The sequence below is a fragment of the Pseudorca crassidens genome, chromosome 18, assembly GCF_039906515.1.
Source record: "Pseudorca crassidens isolate mPseCra1 chromosome 18, mPseCra1.hap1, whole genome shotgun sequence".
NCBI classification, from domain to species: domain Eukaryota; kingdom Metazoa; phylum Chordata; class Mammalia; order Artiodactyla; family Delphinidae; genus Pseudorca; species Pseudorca crassidens.
The window spans coordinates 15,039,736-15,060,999 of NC_090313.1; the positions used below are offsets into that span (position 1 = coordinate 15,039,736).

The 21,264-nt window shown below is 42.2% G+C and overlaps 1 protein-coding gene across 6 annotated transcripts in view; it reads left to right on the forward strand.

Moving 5' to 3' along the window:
- DZIP1 (DAZ interacting zinc finger protein 1) overlaps positions 1-21,264 on the forward strand; it is a 54,482-nt gene that overhangs the window by 12,253 nt on the left and 20,965 nt on the right. For all 6 annotated transcript variants that reach the window (XM_067713374.1, XM_067713370.1, XM_067713369.1 and 3 more), the window contains 7 exons: positions 2,251-2,412; positions 5,873-6,010; positions 7,722-7,784; positions 15,515-15,655; positions 16,103-16,151; positions 17,637-17,693; positions 20,183-20,239. In XM_067713374.1, coding sequence (XP_067569475.1) covers positions 2,251-2,412; positions 5,873-6,010; positions 7,722-7,784; positions 15,515-15,655; positions 16,103-16,151; positions 17,637-17,693; positions 20,183-20,239 — 667 coding nt within the window. The remainder of the gene's footprint in view (positions 1-2,250; positions 2,413-5,872; positions 6,011-7,721; positions 7,785-15,514; positions 15,656-16,102; positions 16,152-17,636; positions 17,694-20,182; positions 20,240-21,264) is intronic.

The following is a 21,264-nucleotide window of genomic DNA, read 5'->3' on the forward strand; positions in this document are numbered from 1 at the left end:
TTTTGATTACTGATTCAATCTCCTTACTCATTATTCATCTGTTCAGATTTTCTCTTTCTTCATGATTCAATCTTGGTAGGTTGCATGTCTCTAGGAATTTATTTCTTCTAGATTGTCCAATTGGTTGGCATGCAATTGTTCATAGTAGGCTATCATGATCCTTTGTAATTCTGTAGTATCAGTTGTAATGTCTCCTCTTTCATGTATAATTTCATTTATTTGAGTCCTCTTTCTTTTCTTTGTTAGTCTAGCTAAAGGTTTGTCAATTTTGTTTATCTTTTCAAAAAATCAACTCTTAGTTTTTTAAATCTTTTCTGTTGTCTTCTTATCCTGTGTTTCATTTATTTCTGCTCTAACCTTTATCATTTCCTTCCTTCTGCTAATTGGGACTTAGTTTGTTCTTTTTTTCTGGTTCTTTGAGGTTTAATGTTAGGTTGCTTATTTGAGATCTCTCTTTGTTCTTCATGTAGGCGTTTATAGCTATAAACTTTCCTTTTAGAGCTGCTTTTAATGCATCCCATAAGTTTCGTTATGTTGTGTTTCCATTTTATTTGTCTCAAGATGTTTTTGATTCCCCTTTTGATTTTTCCTTTGATCCATTAGTCGTTCAGGAATGTGTGTTTAATTTCCAGTTATTTGTGAATTTCAATATTTCCTTCTGTTACTGTTTTCTAGTTTCATAACATTGTGGTCAGAAAAAATACTTGATATAAAGTGAGTCTTCCTGAATTTGTTAATACTTGTTTTATGACCTAATATATGATCTATCCTGGAGGATATTCTGTATGTACTTGAGATGGATGTGTATTCTGCTGTTATTGGGTAGGATGTTCTGCATATCCCTTTTAGGTCCATTTCGTCTATAGTATTGTTCAACTCCTGTGTTTCCTTATTGATTTTCTGTCTGGATTACCCATTGTTGAGAGTGGGATATTAAAATCCCCCTACTATTATTGTATTGTTGTTTATTTCTCCTTCTCATTCTGTTGGTATTTGCTTTATATATTTTAGGTGCTCCAATGCTTCATGCATATATATTTACAGTTGTTATAGTTTCTTGATGAATTGACCTCTTTATCATTATGTAATGACCTTTTTTTGTCACTTGAGAACTTCCTTTTTTTTTTTTTTTGCGGTACGCGGTCCTCTCACTGTTGTGGCCTCTCCCGTTGCGGAGCACAGGCTCCAGACACACAGGCTCAACGGCCATGGCTCATGGGCCCAGCCGCTCCGCGGCATGTGGGATCTTCCCGGACCGGGGCACGAACCCGTGTCCCCTGCATCAGCAGGCGGACTCTCAACCACTGCGCCACCAGGGAAGCCCCTTCCGTTTTTAATGTAGGTGCTTACAGTTATAAATTTCCCTCTGAGCACTGATTTGTCTGCTTCCCTTTTTTGGTACGTTGTGCTTTAATTTTTATTCATCCTAAAGTATTTTTGAATTTCCCTAGTGAGGTTTTCTTTGACCCATTGGCTGTTTAAGAGTATATTGTTTAATTTTCATACATTTGTGAATTTTCCAGTTTTCCTTTTGTTAGTGATTTCTGGCCTCATTCTGTTGTGGTTAGAGGAGATACTTTGCATGATATCAACCTTTTAAAATTGAACATCATTTTAAGGCCTAACATACAGTCTATCCTGGTGAATCTTCCATGTGCATTTAACAAGAATGTATATTCTGCTGTTGTTGGGTGCGGTGTTCTGTATGTTTGTTAGGTGGAGTATATTTGTAGTGTAGTTCAGGTCTCCAATTAGGAGAATAAAAATACACAACAGAAGGTCATCCGGAAATCAAAGGCTGATCGGACCAGACCTTGAATTTAGCTTATATAAAAATGTATTTGTGTTTATTAAGGGTGAGATGGGGCCACGCTACCCAAATTGGTATGGTATCAAGAAAGGTTCTTCTCAATAGACTTTTAAAGTATGTTTACATTTTACATATGATTGCATGCCTACTCTACAAGTTCACAGATCATAGAACTTTTGAGACTTTGGGCCTCTGTGTTTGTGCTTTAAGGAATGTAAGGACAAAAGGATGCTGTGTGCTGCCTTTGGTTTAGAAAAATCATTGTGCACAGACCTGCCATTATATGCAGTGTTTTTGCAACCAAGACAAACAGAAGAAGCCTAACTGAAATTTGCAAGTCTAGCTGACCCATTTGAGGTGAAACTATGTCTGTTTATTTACATTTCTGCATACTTGCTTCATACCAGAGCTTTGAAAGCCATGTATTAAATCAATTTCAGGAATATGAAATGCAGAAAACAAAAGAGGAAGAATTTCTGAAGTTATTTGATAGATGGAAGGAAGAAGAAAAGGAGAAACTAGCTGATGAAATGGAAAAAGTCAAGGAAATGTTTATGAAGGAGTTTAAAGAACTAACTTCTAAGAATTCAGCGTTAGAATATGTAAGTATTGGGAGTTCCCTGGTGGTCCAGTGGTTAGGACTCTGAGCTTCCCATGCTGGGGGCACAGGTTTGATCACTGGTTGGGGAACTAAGATCCCACAAGCCACGTGGCTCCACCCGAAAATACCCACAAAAAACGTTGAAAATAGGTAAGTATTAAACCTCGGAGTCTTCCTAGCAATGTTAGAGTTGTGGCCTTGAGAGGTGGCATTAGAGTGGCAGTGTGGCCCATGGATCCAGAAGTTCCTTTGTTGTGCCGTGGCCCAGACACCGCTCCTCCCTGAGAGTCTTGGGAGCTCAAGGCGTACGGAAGAGACAGCAAGTCAGAAGAGTCGTTTCCTTGAGAGTGGGAGCTTTGACCCCAAACCCCAGTGCAGGACACTTGGTACATTTTAGATGGATCAGAGAAGAAGGTCCCTCTTTCTTAGCTGGTTAGGTTTAGATAGCCCCAAACAATAACTCCCTCCCTGAGTTTTAGAGCTTTCCAAAGGAACTTTCCAGAAAGACTGACAGAGATTGCCAATGTGGGAGAAGGAAGCTGACCCAGAAAGACAGAGGGAGAGCCTTTGCCAGGCCCCTTCCTCACCCCAGTCCTAGCAGGTTTGAGTGAGCTGGATGTCGCTAAAGGCAACCTCCACTTCCCCGTGGGAGCAGCCGAGGTCACAGTGAAGCAAAGGAGGCAAGGGAAGAGTCTAGAGCTCCCTCTAGGGGCCAACATGTTTATAAACTAAAATAGAGGGATAGTTTTGGAATACTGCTAAGATCCTTCTCTAAAACGGCCTGAACCCTCTCACAGGGATGGGCAAACTATGACCTGTGACCCAGACCTGACAAACCACCTGATTTTGTATGGCTCTCAAGCTAAGAGAGCTTTTTACACTTTTAAGTGGTTGAAAAAGTCAAAAGAAGAAATATTTCACGACACGTGAAAATGATATGAAGTTTACCTTTCAGTGTCCACAAGTGAAGGTTTTTTGGAACACAGCCATACTCTTTCCTCCACACTTTGTCTCTGGAGCTTTTGTGCTGGAGCCATGGAGTTGAGAGGTTATGACCAAGATCTTCCGTGTCTCCCAAAATCAAATACTATCTGGCTCTTTACAGAAAAAGTTTGCCAGCCGCTGTCACGTCTTTACAAAGCAAATGTGGCACGAGGTTAACAACTGGTGAAGGGGAAATGGGTGTTCATTATACTCTTCTTTCAACTTTTTCCTAAGTTGTAATTTGCAAATAAAAAGTTGAGGGGAAATTAACTTAGGGTGGCTCATTGTGTCTTTTCTATAGGGCTTTCTTCAGTCAACTCCCTGTGGGTTCAACTGTCCCCTATCACCTCGCTTGGTTCTAAGCATCAGAACCTGTGGGCAGGAGTAATTCTTCTACCACCCCTACTCCAGGGGCTTCTCCCGAACTCAGACCCTTGGCATCTTCTCAAAGTGGGATGCCGTATCACCCGCAGTAGTGGATTCTGATAGTAACCAATTTAAGACTGGCTTTTTATGTCTTCTCCATCAAGGCCACACTTTTTTTTTCCTTGTGATAAAGCTGCCAGTATGGCTCTTTTGCCTGAGATTCCCTGCATGGTTATCCCTGCCCCCAGGATCATTGTGGAATTAGACTTTTCCCTACCTAGGACTTTTTTTACCATTCATATAGATATATTTTTTTTTAATAAATACATTTATTTATTTATTTCTAGTTGCGGCGAGCGGGGGCTACTCTTCGTTGTGGTGCTCGGGCTTCTCATTGCGGTGGCTTCTCGTGTTGCAGAGCACGGGCTCTAGGCGCGCGGGCTTCAGTAGTTGTGGCTCACAGGCTCTAGAGCGCAGGCTCAGTAGTCGTGGCGCACAGGCTTAGTTGCTCTGCGGCATGTGGGATCTTCCCGGACCAGGGCTCGAACCCATGTCCCCTGCATTGGCAGGCAGATTCTTAACCACTGTACCACTAGAGAAGCCCCATCTATTTTCTTCAAACGGCTTTTTTGAGATGTTTACATATCATACAATTCACCCACTTAAACTGTACAGTTCAGTGGTTTTTACTATGTTCACAGAGTTATGCAACCATCATCACAGTCATTTTAGAACATTTCATCACCCAAAGGAGAAGCCTTGTACCCACTGGCACTCCCTCCCACCCCTGGCAACCACAGGTCTACTTTCTGTCTCTATGCATCTGCCTGTGCTGGACAGTTCATATAAATTAAATCATATAAAATGTGATCTTTTGTGAGTGGCTTCTTTTCACTTAGTATAATGTTTTCAAGATTCATCCACACTGTAGTATGTATCAATATATTTTTTTAATTGCCGAATGATATTTCATTGTATCGATACACCATATTTTATTGATCCATTATTCGATGGACATTTGGGTTGTTTGCCCACTTTGGCTATAGAGCGTTTTAAAAATTATTATTAATAATAGACTATTTTTTGGAATAGTTTTAGGTTTACTGAGCAAATAGTACAGAAAGTTCCATATAAATACCCCTCTCCTAACCCTGTACACAGTTTTCCACATTACTAACGTCTTAAATTGGTATCATACATTTGTTACAATTAATGAGCTAATACTGGTACATTAGTACTAACTAAAGTCCATACTTCATTCAGATTTCTTTTGCTTTTACCTAACATCCTTTTTCTGCCCTAGGGTCCTATCCAGGATACCTAAGTACATTTAGTTGTTTCTCTAGGCTCAGGCTTGTTTTTGATGACCTTGACAGTTTTAAGGTGTACTTTTCAGGTATATTGTAGGATGCCCCTCTGTTGGAATTTACCTGATATTCTTCTCATGGTTCGACAGGGTTTATGGGTTTTGGGGAAGAAGTCCTCAGAGATAAAGTACAATTTTCATCACGTCATTTCAAGGGTACATACCATCTACATGGTTTATGACTGTTGGTGTTGACCTTGATCACCTGGCTGAGGTAGTATTTGTCAGGTTTCTCCCCACCCCACTGCCCCCCCTTCCATACTGTGCTCTTTGGAAGGAAGTCACCTTGTGCAGCCCAGACTTAAGCGGTAGGGGACAATGCTCCCCCATCCTTTTGTTTTTGAAGTTAACATATTACCTTCTGAGGGTATTTACTGCCAGTAACTTTGGGAATAACCTATAAGCAAAGGGTAACATTAAAACCTTATGTCCCTAGTGGTCCCTGGAAGATGCTGGCCTCCTCACATCCTGAGAATCAGCTGCACCCAGTTCCTCTGTTTCTGGCACTGTTGCCTGCCCATTAAAGTTTTAAAGATCGATTATCTGAGATTAGAAAGTTTAGGTTTTCCTTTCCCTTTCTCTCCCAGTGCACGTTCTTTTGTTGGAGGTAATGAAACGGGAAAACCACTGGGAATGAGAAGCAGGAGAGGCCCGGTGAACGTCCAGGAGGATAGTCAGGTGCTCCCCAATTTTGTTCTCTGTGTCAGTCGTATCTGTACCAGTGATTCTGAATTTTATTTTGTAGCAATTGTCAGAAATCCAGAAGTCCAATATGCAGATCAAGTGTAACATAGGCACATTAAAAGATGCACATGAGCTTAAAGAAGAACGTCCTCAGCATCCCCAGGATTTCCAAAATGTGATGCAACTTCTTGATAGTCAGGTATGTAAAAGTGGGTGACTACTTCAGCAGAGACCTGATCTTTCTTGGTGAGGTAATTTACAGTAAGCACCATCTACAAAAAAGTGCCTCTTTCAGTGACGATGAAGGTGACTGATTCTTTTCTCCTTATCTCCTAACACATGTGTAATTCAGAATAGGTGTTCATTCGATACTTACTGATTGACTAATAGATGTGGATACAGAACAGTTGGCAAAGTTGTTTAGTTTTTCCTTGACTAATATCTATTTGAATTGGTTCATATTACCTTAGTAGTTATTTTTCATATTTCAGATGTAGACCCCCTTTCAAAAGGCATAGAAAGGCATATTGAAGCCCTGACGTTTTAGAGCTTAAATACATGGCCGCCTTGGCAAACTGATGGTCTTTTACATTTATCAAATAAATTACAATCATTTGGAAGTGAACCTCAGTAATCAGGACAGCCTTTGTCCTGGCTATTTTGATCACGCTGATTTAGGGGAACTTTTTTTTTTTTTTTAGCCAGGAAACATAGAGATTAAAGCTTATGGATTGAGGATTTTTTCAGAAAGCAATATTATGTCATTTTAAAAGGTAAATGTGTTTTTGAACATGGACTACTGCCACTGCTTCTTGTCTTGCCTCTCTCCCCTCAATCTACCTTTCGTGTTATAGCCAGGGTGATCATGTCACCATCCTGTCTAAAATCCTTCAATGGCTCCCCATCTTTCACAGAACAAAGTCTAGGACCCTTAGCCAGCATTCAGAGTCCCTGGGCATCTGGTCCTGCCATCTCCCACCATTCTTGCCTTTACCTTGACGCCCCAGTAGCCCCAAAGAGCTCCTGGTTCCCAGGACGAGGCAATCTGATTTTGCTTTTTCAGCTTTCTTTGTTATGCACCTTCCAGTTTTCAGGCCCTGACACTTATTCAGCTGGGATGGCATCTCTTCTGGAGAGTCCTCCAGGAGTTCTGGGTTATTGCACTGCCACAGTCCTCCAAGCTGGACCTGATCACGTGCACATTATGTGGGAACCCTCCATTGTATGTCCACTGTTCTTCCGGGCAGGGCAAGCAGGGCCTGTCTCTTAGTTCTCTCCCAGCCTGCCAGCGGCTGCCCAGCGAGGTGCCTGGTATGCGGTAGGGGACCAGGAATTGGGTCCTGAACTGAACTGTTGGCATTTGCTCCCAGCAGGCTGCTGTCTCAGTAGTTGAAGGACCCAGTTATGAAATCCTCAGGTCCCACCTAAATTTCTTTTGTCTCCTTCCTGTGAGCTCTATCAGTTCAGAACCTATGGACCCAGAAACCTTGATGTTTCCTTTTAGCTTCTGAGGTTAACAAACTAGCACCTGTTTTTTTAAATTAAGTTTTATTGGAACACAGCCATACTATTATGTACCGTCTATGACTTCATTTACATATTACTTATGGCTGTTCTCCTACCTAGTAGTAGTGACTGAGTCATCTGGCCCCCAGAGTCTAATATATTTTCTATTAACCCCTTAACAGAAAATGGTTGCTGAACCTTGCCTCAGAGTATAAGATTAAAACCAAGTGCAAGTGTGTTTAAACATTTTTGACTGTATTTATTTACTTTTTTAAATGCCTGCTAAAATTTTACCAAATAGATGGTTGGGTTTCATAGGTACTCACTAAAAAGGAAGCTTCCGTTTGGAGTAGATGTCATTGTTACAGTTACACTAAATTACTCTTGTTTTACTAATTTTGTAGGAAAGCAAGTGGACAGCTCGAGTTCAGGCTCTTCATCAAGAACACAAGAAAGAGAAGAGCCGGGTAAGATTAAGAAACCAACGACCTATAAAAAGTGGGTCTTTCTGAAAAGAATATTTGCTTTTCTCTATAATAAAGGTAATGTTTATCCACTTAAGACATTTGTGGAGAAATATATAACAAAAATTAAAATTACTCATCATTCCAATACCATAGATAACCAGTGTTACTGCTTTGTTATAATTTCTTTCAATCTTTTTCCTATGCTGTAAATGTTGCGTTTCTATAAGTATAGAAACCCATGCATATAATATGTCTCACAGATTTTGAATTTTGCTTTATATCTATAACTTTATACATTTTTCATTTAATATATCATAAACAGTTTCCTGTGTTTTAAAATATTATTCAAAATCATGATTTTTTAATGGCTCCATGATGATCTTATGGCTGTATCATCAGTTATTTAATCATTTCTCCATTGTTGAATACATGTTTCTAATTTTTAAACATTACAGAGTGGCAGTCTAAATAAGTGTTGAATACAGGCATACCTTATTTTATTGCACTTTGCAGATAATTGCGTTTTTTACAAATTGAAGGTTTGTGGCAACCCTGCATTGTCAGATGATGCATTTTTTAGCAATAAAGTTTTTTGTTTTTAATTTTTATTTATTTTCTCTTTGGCTGTGTTGGGTCTTTGTTGCTGCACGTGGGCTTTTCTCTAGTTGCGGCAAGCAGGGGCTACTCTTGGTTGCGGTGTGCAGGCTTCTCATTGCGGTGGCTTCTCTTGTTGAGCACCAGCTCTAGGCACATGGGCTTCAGTAGTTGTGGCACACAGGCTCAGTAGTTGTGGCTCGCGGGCTCTAGAGTGTAGGCTCAGTAGTTGTGGTGCGTGGGCTTAGTTGCTCCGTGACATGTGGGATCTTCCCGGACCAGGTCTCAAACCCGTGTCCCCTGCATTGGCAGGTGGATTCTTAACTACTGAGCCACCAAGGAAGCCTGCAATAAAGTATTTTAAATTAAGACATATACATTGTTTATTTTAAGACATAACGCTATTGCACACTTAATAGACCACAGTGTAGTGTAAACATAACTTTTGTATGCACTAGGAAACCAAAAAATTCACGTGATTCGCTTTACTGCTGTGATCTGGAACTGAACACACAGTATCTCTGAGGTCTGCCTATAAAAAGAAGGATTGTTCACATTAAAGTCATTTTAATGAAAACAAAAATGAATTGTAACACCTATTCCTTTTCCGCTGAGTACATCAGAAATTTAAGTGTTAAAATACTTTTTACAGGGCTTCCCTGATGGCGCAGTGGTTGAGAGTCCGCCTGCCGATGCAGGGGACGCGGGTTCGTGCCCCGGTCCGGGAAGATCCCACATGCTGCGGAGCGGCTGGGCCCGTGAGCCATGGCCGCTGAGCCTGCGCGCCCAGAGCCTGTGCTCCGCAGCGGGAGAGGCTACAACAGTGAGAGGCCCGCGTACCACAAAAAAAAAAAAAATGCTTTTACAGTAGTGTAAAAAATGTAAAGTAGATTTATTTGGGATTTTAAGACAGGAAAACATCTGTTGATTTTTTCACTTTAAATTGTATGTGTTTTGTAGCCCTTTGTATCCCCTTTTGGGCAAACAACGTAGACTGGGTGGCTTATAAGCAACAGAAATGTATTTCTCATAGTTCTGGTGCTCCAGGAATTGGACAGAGAGCTTGTTAAAGGGGAGTAGTGTCTGGGCTGTGTGTAGATATAACGCCCATGTTTCTTTCTCCAGTCTAAGCCACCCTTCTGAGCTCCAGACGAAGTAGCCAGCTCTGTACTTGACATCTCCACTGCTTCTTACATGTAACGTGTCCAAAGTGAAGCTCTTGGATTTGTCCCCAGAGGTGTCTTGCTTTTGGCTGATGGTACCCTAGTCCACTCAGATGCACTCCCTCAGCCCCCAGTTCCAGGCTATCAGCAGGTCCTGCCGAGTATCTCATATACATGTTCTTCTGGACATTTCTGTTGCTTCCACCCTCCGCTGAGCTCCCACCATTTCCGAGAGGGCCCAGTAACTGGCTTCCCAATTCCAGCCTTTTGCTCGTGTAATCTGCTCTCTGCAGAGCAGCCGAAATAATCTGGCTGTCGGCCACCACCGTGGCCTCATCCTGAACCTCTCTCTGAACCGACTCTCTTTAGCTACGGTGGCCTTCTGGTAATTTGTAGAACGTGTGGCCTTTTTCTCCTTTTACATTTGTTTTCGCTGCTGGGAGGTCCTTCCACTTTTTTAAAAAAAAAAATTTTTTTAATTTAATTTAATTTTTTTTTATACAGCAGATTCTTATTAGTCATCAGTTTTATACACATCAGTGTATACATGTCAATCCCAATCACCCAATTCATCACACCACCACCACCCCTGCCTCTTTCCCCCCTTGGTATCCATACGTTTATTCTTTACATCTGTGTCTCAATTTCTGCCCTGCAAACCGGTTCATCTGTACCATTTTTTCTAGGTTCCACATATATGCGTTAATATATGATATTTGTTTTTCTCTTTCTGACTTACTTCACTCTGTATGACAGTCTCTAGGTCCATCCACATCTCTACAAATGACCCAATTTCGTTCCTTTTTATGGCTGAGTAATATTCCATTGTATGTATGTACCACATCTTCTTTATCCATTCATCTGTTGATGGGCATTTAGGTTGCTTCCATGACCTGGCTATTGTAAATAGTGCTGCAATGAACATTGGGGTGCATGTGTCTTTTTGAATTATGGTTTTCTCAGGGTATATGCCCATTAGTGGGATTGCTGCATCATACGGTAATTCTATTTTTAGTTTTTAAGGACCCTCCGTACTGTTTCCACTTGTTCTTTATGTGGCTGTCTCCTTCCCCTCTGATTTGGTTTTCTCTGTTGTGTAGCAAATTACCACAGATTTATTATCTCCCAGTTTCCATGGGATAGGAGTCCAGGCACGGCTTGGCTGGGTTGTCTGCTCGGGGTCTCACAAGCTGCATTCAAGGTGTCAGCTGCGCTGTGGTCTCATCTGGGGCTCCGGGGCCCCTCCCAAGCCCGTTCAGATGATTGGCGATGTGCAGTTCCTTACGGTTAGCCATGGGAGGGAGACCCCCGGCTCCGCCGTTCACAGGCTGGCTGTGACGTCTTCAAGGCCAGTAGGAGAGCATCTCTCTTGCCTTCATTCTCCTCCTTCAAGAGACCTGAAGTCACCCCAAGACCACTCCATCCAGGGAGGTGGTCCCCTCCCGTTATTATCCTCAGCGCTTCACAAGTGTGGCTCTCAGCACTGTTTTAAATACTTTGTTTACTTGTTTATTGTCTGTGTCTTCAACCAGATCACTAGCCCTGTGAGGGAGGGGCTCTGTTTACTCCTCTGTTGTATTCTCAGCATCCGATAACGTGTCTAAAATGCGGTTGGTGCTTGTTAAACATTTGCTGAAGGAATGCAGAAGGTCGATAGGTGGCCAACAAGGGGATCACACAGCCTTTTTGTGTGTGGATGGGGAGATGCTGATGGTACAGTTCAGAAGAACAGGGTGGGAAGAGGTCTGTATCGGTGTGACGTGATATTTGAAGCAGGTCCTCTTAACCTCTGCCTTGCTGCCTTACTCACCTTTCATGCTTTAGGCACTTAGCCAGGTGAGGAGGGGAACGGCCAGTGACAACTTAGAGGAGTTGCTTTTCTCTAAGAATGTTGAATCTTTCCTTCGAGATGCTGTAAGGCAGTAGTTCCTAACCAGGGACATCCTTCAGAATGACCCGAGGCTCTTCCAAAATACAGGTGTCCAGCTCTCCCCGCTGAAGGCCTGCTTCAGTAGGTAAGTCTGGAACATGCAGAGTTTGGAAACAACAGTAAGAACACCAGCAAACCCCCGACAATTGTGCTTTGGATCCATGGTTTGAGCCACGGCTCTTACAGTTTGAAGTTCTATTTTTATTCTTCAGGGTGTTCTTAGAGCATTGGGGTTTAGGGACAGAATTCAGGCCTCCTTCTTAATTGGGGGTGATTTTAGTCCTCGTTCCTTTAAGCCTCTTGTGGGAACGTAAGTCGCCTTCTGGCTGGAATACAGTGTACAGTATAAGTTGTAGAGGTTTACACTTGGCCACTGTGGGTGGTCATAGAGAGGAAGACCGACTGCCAGTGGTTTGGAGGAAGGAGAGGCCTGACCTGCTTGTGAGTGAGGCCCCTCACCCCACGTGCTGGGAGCGTGGAGGTTTTGTGCCACCGCCAGGCTACGCTGCTCCCTTGTCTGTTGGTTTTGCTTGTTCAGAAGCTGCGTGCTTCTTCCTTCATTTCTCTTAAACCCTAACAGAGAGGCAGGTTCAATAAGGTTTAGTAATCTGTGCCTGAGACCAAACTATTAATTATTCCACATGATTGGTGCCTCCTGTTCCTACAATGCACATATTGTATTTCTCTGTTTAAGGGAAGTTGCGTTTGCCAACTTTTTATTGCTTTACCTAGATTCTTGGCAGTCTTTTTTTGGTTTTGTTTTTAAATAACATTGGTAGGAGTTCAAAGGGAACCACAGATAAATGATGGCATGCCCTTTTCCACCCAACAGAAGACTCTTAGAGCTTGGGAGGTTGTAGAATGGTCACGCAGTGGAAGGAGAGGAGGATGGAGTAATGTGGCTGGTAGAGAAAAAGTGGAAAACTTGAAATGGTAGAAGGTCACAAGAAATGAGCTCCAGGGCCACAGGCCTTTTGAAATAGTTTCTGGCTATCTCTTTCTTAGACTATCACATTTTCTGGTCAATTCTCAATTCCAGTATCAAAATGATGCCATCCCTTAGTTTTTCTTACGTACCCTTTCTGCTTGGGCCCTGCAGTGAGTCCCCATATTGCTGATTCTCAGCCTCCGCCCAGAGCCCTGTACGTTTTTATTGGCTTTTCCTTCTGTTTTCCAACTCCAGATTTCCCAAACTGCTTTTGGGGGTACTCTTCCAGCAGTCTGTAAAAATGTGGGGAAGGTTCCTGACAGTGTCCTCCTGGGGGGAGATTCTTAGCATCCACTGGGATATGTAGGGTTCTTTTTAGTCCTTACTCAGGAAACCCTTTTAACTTGGTTCAACCTATTGTTTGTCCGGCCTTATGTGAGCACAGAGCGCTTCAGAGGGAAGACCCTGCAGTGTATGGATTGAGAGCATTAACTTTTTGTTGTTATTTTATTGTTTTTCTGTTCAATGTAAGTGGATTATTTTTAGAGTAATTTTACGTTCACAGCAACGTTGAGGAGAAAATACACAGCGTTCCCAGATACCCCCTGCCCACCCTGTATGCACAGCCTTCGCCATTATCAACACTCTGCACCGGAGTGGTACACTGGTTACAATTGATGAACCTACACTGACATGTCATTATCCCCCAAAGTCCACAGTTTACATTAGGGTTCCCTCTTGAGTTGTACATTCTATGGATTTTGACAAATGTATAGTGACGTGCAGCCATCATTATGGTCTCATACAGGACACTGACCTAAAAATCCTCTGTGCTCTGCCTGTTCATCCCTCCCTCCCTCCCCTCAACCCCTGATTCTTTTTACTGTCTCCATAATTTTGCCTTTTTCAGAATGTCATATAGTTGGAATCATACAGTATGTAGCCTTCTCAGATTGGCTTCTTTCACTCAACAGTATGCCTTTAAGGTTCCTCCAAGTCTTTTCATGGTTCGGTAGCTCATTTCTTTATAATGTTGACTAACATTCCATTGTTTGTATGGACCACAGCTTATGTATCTCTTCACCTACTGAAGGACACCTTGGTTGCTTCCAGGTTTTGGCAGTTATGAATAAAGCTGCTATAGACATCCGTGTACAGTTTTCGTGTGGACATAGGTTTTTGGCTCCTTTGCGTAAATGCCAAGGAGTACAGTTGCTGGATCGTTTGGTAGAAGTATGTTTAGTTTTGTAAGAAACTGCCAGACTGCCTTCCACGTGGCTGTAGCGCTCTGCATCCCCACCAGCAATGGATGAGAGTTCTTGCTGCTCCGCATCCTTGCCAGCATTTGATATTGGCAAGCTCTGGATTTTGGCCATTCTGATAGGTACATTTTTGTTACTTTTTGATTTGGTGATTTCTTTCTTTCTCTCTTTTTTTTTTTTTATTTGCGGTACGTGGGCCTCTCACTGCTGTGGCCTCTCCCGTTGCGGAGCACAGGCTCCGGACGTGCAGGCTCAGCAGCCATGGCTCACGGGCCCAGCCGCTCCGCGGCATGTGGGATCCTCCCGGACCGGGGCACAAACCTGTGTCCCATGCATCAGCAGGCGGACTCTCAACCACTGCGCCACCAGGGAAGCCCTTTTCTTTTTTCATTTATTTAAGTTTATTTATTTTTGGCTGTGTTGGATCTTGGTTACTGCGCGCGGGCTTTCTCTAGTTGCGCTGAATGGGGGCTACTCTTCAATGTGGTGCCCGGGCTTCTCACTGCGGTGGCTTCTCTTGTAGCGGAGCACAGGGTCTAGGCGCACGGGCTTCAGTAGTTGTGGCTCGCCGGCTCTAGAGCACAAGCTCAGTAGTTTTGACACATGGGCTTAGTTGCTCCACGGCATGTGGGATCTTCCCGGACCAGGGGTCCGGCATGTGGGATCTTCCCGGACCAGGGGTCCAGCCTGTGTCCCCTGCATTGGCAGGTGGATTCTCAACCACTGCACCACCAGGGAAGCCCGCAAGTACAGTTCATTAATGCGTTTCATGACATAGACTAAGTTTGAAAGCGTTGACTTTGAAGACAGGAAAGTTCAAGTCTGGGCTCTTCCCGCTCAAGTTGTCTGCGTTTGGGTCAGCTACTTACCTCTCTAGACTTGAGTTTCCCCATCTGAACAACGAGGTCAAAGCTTGGATCCATGAGGCTGTGGTGTGGATTCAACAAGATGAAATGCTTAACGCAACCTCTACACGTGTTGAGTGTCTGTTAAAAAAAAACCTCGCCAGTTAGGAAATGCTGCTCCAGGCACTCTCTGTGCTTCTCTCAGACACAGTTACCCCCCTTTATTTGACCTGCACATCCCTGTCTCTGTTTCCAGGCCGTAGGCTTGGAATGTCCTTAGTGCCATTTACCAAGGGTATTTTCTCTTCTGTTTAAGCAACTTCTGAAGTTGTTTTAAGAATGTTTCCATAAATTATTGAAAACAAATTCTTCTTGAATTCTTGTCCAGTATTTGATCTTCCCTGAGGTTAAGTCTCAAAAGATGAATCTGTGCATCTTTGGATCTGTTCTCTGCTTCTCTTCCTTCTGTTCCCTCCCTCCCTCCCTTCCCCCTCCCCCTCCCCCTCCCTCCCTTCCTCTTTTCCTCTACCCCCAACGCCCTCCACCTCCCATTTCTCAGTAAATATTTATTGAGAACCTGCTAAGATCCAGAGACCGTGCTAGTTGCTGGGCATATAAAATAATTCAGGTGGGCTCTCCGGCCCAGGGAGTGCACTTTCCAGCTGGGATGATGCATGTGGATGTGTGAGAACAGTACTGCTTGGGGTTGGAGCTGCTCTGAGGGAGAAGCCTTGATCCTTATCCTTGCTCATCCCTGTGTGATTTCATGTAACGGCTCAGGTTCCCTCCGCTGTTCACATCATCAGTGTTGGCTTTCTTGGGCCATGAGCTCCCTGGGAACAGAGATGAAGCCCAGGGCCAGGGCCTTCATACACGGTGATCAGAGGGTTATTCAGTGTGTAGGTAACATAGGCCAGCAAGAAGGTACGGCATGTGTATACAAACTGCCAAAAGAAGAAATTTACATGCAGTTTGCAGATGAATGCCTTTCTTCATTGGTTTTTCCAGCTCCTGTCACATATAGAGAAACTGCGAACCTCAATGATAGATGATCTAAATGCAAGTAATGTGTTCTACAAGAAGAGGATAGAAGAGCTAGGGCAGAGGCTCCAGGAGCAGAAGGAGCTGATCATCACTCAGAGACAACAGGTATTTTGGAGTATATGTTGGCACCGTTTTTATGTGAACAGTGCAGTTTATCTAAGAACATGTGTTTTTATTTTAGAGCACTTGTAAGATGGATAAGATAAAGAAGATAGAATATTTTTTTCCCTGTGGTTGTTTGTATAAGTAAATAAAATAATGTTTAAAGGTATTTTAAAATACCGTAGAGCAATCAGATTTATTCAGTTAGAATTCAGAATAAATGTGAAGGTAGCTAAAATTTCTTTTTGTAATTCCTTACCAAAAGAAGCAGCTGAATCCAAATGTTGCTTTTATAAAACATTTGCCTCCATGTCGTTAAAGTCCACATGTCCTGTGTCTTTGGAGGATTTAGTGAAAAGGTTCATTTACTGAGTACAGTGTCTGTCCATTATCCAGTATGTCCCTGTCTAGTTCAAACATGGATCACTGAAAGACTGTTCTTCTTTGCAGATTAAAGAGTTTACCAGTAAACCATTAAACAGTGTCAGTGAACCCAGAGGTAAGTGGACCAGGATCCCAGCGCTGGAGGCAAGGCGGGCCTCCCTAACCGTGTGCTGGACTTCAGAAGAATGTTGGGCCGCGATGGTTCATGAGTGCTAAGATGTGCTAAGCTGTGCTAACCACAACCCAGAGAGTTGAAGAATTTTAAATACCTAAACTGTCATAGAATGGTCTCGTATCCTTTTTATCAGAGTATCGTCATGCACATAATACATGCTTAGTAAGTACCTCTGGATGGATGTGCAATAAGATGCCTTATGATTAAAAGTACGGAGTCTGGGGGCAGACCGGGTTCAACTCCCATCTCTGGCACTATGTAACTTTGTGAGTCTCTGCCCCGGTTTCCTCAGCTCTAAAGCTGGAATATCGGTAGTAATTACATCATAGCCTTGTTACAAGGATGACATGGGAGAACATGTATAAAGAGCACCTGTTAAACACTCATGAGTGTTGGCTATCGTTATTAATATTAAGCTCTTAATTATCCTAAAGTGCTGTAGTGGCTTGCTGCACGATTCTGCATTGTGGTAGGCTGGGGTTAAGGGTTTGTTCCAAGTATAGTGGGGGATATACAACCTACTGATGGTAGCAGTGATAGCCATCCACCTCCGTATCATTCAAGAGCTAGTCTAGAAGGGGGGCTGGGAGCCAGAAGTGCAGGGTCTCCCAATACAGCGTAAAGCTTGTCTTTTGCCTGGTTTTCTTCCGAGTGATCCCAGTCTTGGTTCCTGTACATCTCAGGTTATTAAGGCATCTTTGTTTACTTGAGGGATGCCAACTGGGGATTGATAGTGGGTGTTATGAGCTGGGTTTCCTCCCTGTTTCTGGGGGCCATGGGAGATACGGGCATATCTCGGAAATATTGCAGGTTCAGTTCCAGACCACTGCAATTAAGCCAATAATCACAATAAAGTGAGTCACACAAATTTTTTTGGTTTCCCAGTGCATAATAAAAGTTAATGTTTATACTATACTGTAGTCTATTAAGCATACAATAGCATTATGTCTAAAAAAATGCACATACCTTAATTAAAAAATACTGTATTGCTAAAAATGCTAACCATCACCTGACAACGCAGGGTTGCCACAAACCTTCAATTGGTTAAAAATGCAGCATCTTCGAAATACAATAAAGTGCAATAAGATGAGGAATGCCTGGACATTGACCTACACACTTGTTTCCCGCGTTTTGAGATAAAGGTTTGGGAAGGGTGGTGGTTCCCTATAACTTCTCTTGGAATAGTAAGAGTTCAGGTAGTGAGGAATAACTGTATAATTACTTAGACAGCATACACATTTGAAAAATAATTTTAGAAAAAAGTTAGCTTTAAAAGATGTATGTTAAACATCTTTTTTTGGTAAGTTGCTGTATGTTGGTAAATTTCATTGCTTTTTTGGGGGGGAATATTAGGCTATGCACTAGCAAAATATAGCCCATAACTTGTGATTTTTGTTATTAATTTACTTTGTCGTGTTATTTCAGGGAATCCTTTAACCTGGCAAACTTTTGAATCTAAGCCGACTACCCCAACTGTACCTAGTAAGTTTCTATAATAGGCTCAGGGTTCTAAAGATATTTTTAAAGTGCTAAACCCATACATAACTTCTACTTACTATTTTTAGAGACATGTCTTTGAACATCAGTGTGTTTGGAGATTATGTAATGATCTATTTTGGTTCCCAGATTTGACCTAGTTCTACAACCCAATATTGTAAATATCCATGTGATTTGGGTTAGCCATACCTGTTACCTTACTATTACCTCATTACCTTACCTGTTAACCTTATTCGCCTAATAAAGGAACAACTAGAAGTTCTTCGGCATCGCTGCAGTTTGTACTCTTGGATTTCCCAAGGTCATACACTGTGACCACATGACTGTGTGTGGTGGCCACCACATTTTGGCATCACTGAGACCCAGTGCTGCAGGGTTTGACACGATGGTCCCACCAGTCGCTCACTTGAAGTCAGCTCAGCACAGCTGTCTTCCGGAGCTGTCAGGATTTGGCCAGAATCCAAAAAGACATAATCTGTACAGTTCAAAATGGACAGATTGTTTTCTTAATAATAAATAGTTGAAATATTTTTGTTTCCATTCAAGAAAGCATGTGTACAGAATCTGAATAACGGGGGAGAGGGCCTGCACCAAGGCCGGGCACTGAACAACCATTCATATGGGCCCAGGACTTGTGATGATGAAAGGACATTAATGAGCGTGTTCGGGAATTTGGCACAATTGACCGGAAAGGGCTAATTGTTTTAACTGCTCAGCTGCTTCTTGAGGCCTCTTGATGTTGCTTCTGGAAGCTGAAGAGGTTGAGAGGTGCTCAGGAGGAGAGGGTAGTTTAAGTGCCAGGAGTAGAGCTGAGGGGAGAACAGAAGCATTTCAGAGAAGTATGGAAATTTAAAAGACTCTCAATTATTATTGTTTATACTTTAATTATACTTAGCACAATATTGGAACAATAAAATAAAACTTTATTTACGGGCTTCCCTGGTGGCGCAGTGGTTGAGAGTCCGCCTGCCGATGCAGGGGACACGGGTTCGTGCCCCGGTCTGGGAAGATCCCACATGCCGCAGAGCTGCTGGGCCCGTGAGCCATGGCCGCTGAGCCTGTGCATCCGGAGCCTGTGCTCCGCAACGGGAGAGGCCACAACAGTGAGAGGCCTGCGTACCGCAAAAAAAAAAAAACTTTATTTACAAAAACAGGTAGGGGCTGGTATGTCCCACAGGCTGTAGTTTACCAAACCTGGATCTAGATTAGCAAGTTGTAAATGGGTTTGAAGGCCATATTTCCAGAATTGTTAGCCGTTTACCCATAGTTAGGAGTCGAACACTTTCACACTAGCCATTGTAAAGACAAAATTGTATGCCTATAGGGTAGCTGAAGTTTGTGGCCAGTATCTTTTAGAATAGGATTAGAATTAAAGATCTAATAAGCTAGGGAAAGAGTCAGTAAACTAATAGATAAATAAATAAATAGTTGAGAGAGGAACCTCAGATAGGAATTGTCAAATATTGGAAGAGAGGCTGTGGAATCTAATTTTCTGAGATAGTTTGAAGTACAGGGTGTTCAGTCTTACTTGAATCAGGTATACCCCTCTCTGGAGGCTGTGGCTGAATTAATGCCTTCTCACGGTGTCTTCCAGCCCAGTGATTGGGGTAGTCTTTTTAATTGGTTTATTGTACATGAATATTCATAGCAGCATTATTCATAATAGCTAAAAAGTGGAAACAACCCAAATGTCCATCAACTAATGAAAAGATAAATAAAACGTTATCTGTCCATACAGTGGAACATTATTTGGCCATAAAAGTACACGCTGATGCTGACGCATGCTACAACATGGATGAACCTTGAAAACACGATGCTAAGTTAAAGAAGCCGATTACAGAGGACCACATATTTAATTGTATGATTCCATTTCTATGAAAGGACCAGAATAAGCAAATCCATAGAGACAGAAAGTAGATCAGTGGTTGCCAGGGGCTGGGGGGAGGGAGAGATGGGGCTAATAGATACGGGTATTTTTGGGAGGTGTACATGTGGTGAGAATGTTCAAGAATTAGATAGTGGTTACAGCTGTGACTGTATTTTTTTAATTTAATTGAAGTATAGTTGACTTACAACGTTGTGTTTAATTTCTGCTGTACAGCAAAGTTACTCAGTTATACATAAATATTCTTTTTCATATTCTTTTCCATTATGGATTATCACAGGGTATTGGATATAGTTAGTTCCCTGTGCTATACAGTATGACCTTGTTGTTTATCCATCCTATGTATAATAGTCTGCCTCTTTGACTATGTTAAAACCCACTGAGTTGTATATTTTAAGAGGGTGAATTATATTTCAATAGGCTGTTATTTAGAAATTGGTTTAGGTTAGTCGGTAATATCTTTGTCTTTTGTCCCTCATCGTCTGTATATATCTTGACTAATTCCACGAATATTTGGTTGTCATCATGTTCAGGTGCTGACGCTATAATTACAGAACGCTGTGAGCTTTTTCTTTTTATGCTTTTTCAGTGAATGCCCCAGCCCCACAGACTTTGGATGCTAAGTCAAGTCTAACAATGGCACATGGTAAGTTTCAGCAACGCCTCAGCGTTTTATGTACAGTTTCCACCCTGAGTTAGGTAACTTATTAACTGAAAGTGCTTCTGTGTGGGGTAATTATGCAAACAAAACATTTTGGTGAATGCAAAACGGTTAATGAAACTGCAGTCTTCCTATGTAATGTTACTGTGAACTGATCATACCCACCAGTCGTAAAGTATAAAACGTATCTACTGCTGGGCTCACAGGTACAGATTTTAGCTCTGGGTAGTACTTGGATCATTTATGATATTTGGGGGAAAGTCATAGGTATTGGGTAAGAGGATGACTTTCTACTAGACCAGCCAACCAGCACATGCCACAGGGCATATGTGACTGTTTTTATAACTTTCAATGTGGCAGCAAGTCACCTCTTTTAAACAAACAGTTTCAGTGATTGGTTGGAAAAAAGCTAGAAAAGACATGTGATGGAAACCAAAAGAAAAAAGTAGGAACCACTGGATGGAACTGCCGCCAGGATCCAGTTCTTGGCCCAGGCCACAGACTGGTAATTGTTACTAACATGATCCAGTAGACAGGGTGAATATTTAGGCCACAGACTGGTAATTGTTACTAACATGATCCAGTAGACAGGGTGAATATTTAGGCCACAGACTGGTAATTGTTACTAACTGATCCAGTAGACAGGGTGAATATTTATAGACATGTTTTATTTTTATACAGCTAAGGTGCTAACAGTTTTTATAGTATCTTTTTCATATATTGTTTTCCTAAGGTCTGCTGTACATTAAATGAATTAGGATGGGAGGGGGACCACCTTTTTCCTGTCTTACCTACAAATGCTTCTGGAATCTAATGATTACTTCGTTCCACTTTTCTTTTTAGCCTGTTAGTTAGGACTTAAATCCATGGTCAGTCGAGTTGGACTTTTTTGTCTTCATAAATATTTTGGTCCATATATCATGGCCTTTTGTAATTATCGTTTTTACTCACTGACTGACTCATGAAGTGTTTATGGCCCCTTATTTTTTTTCCTAAGATCATTTCAGGTG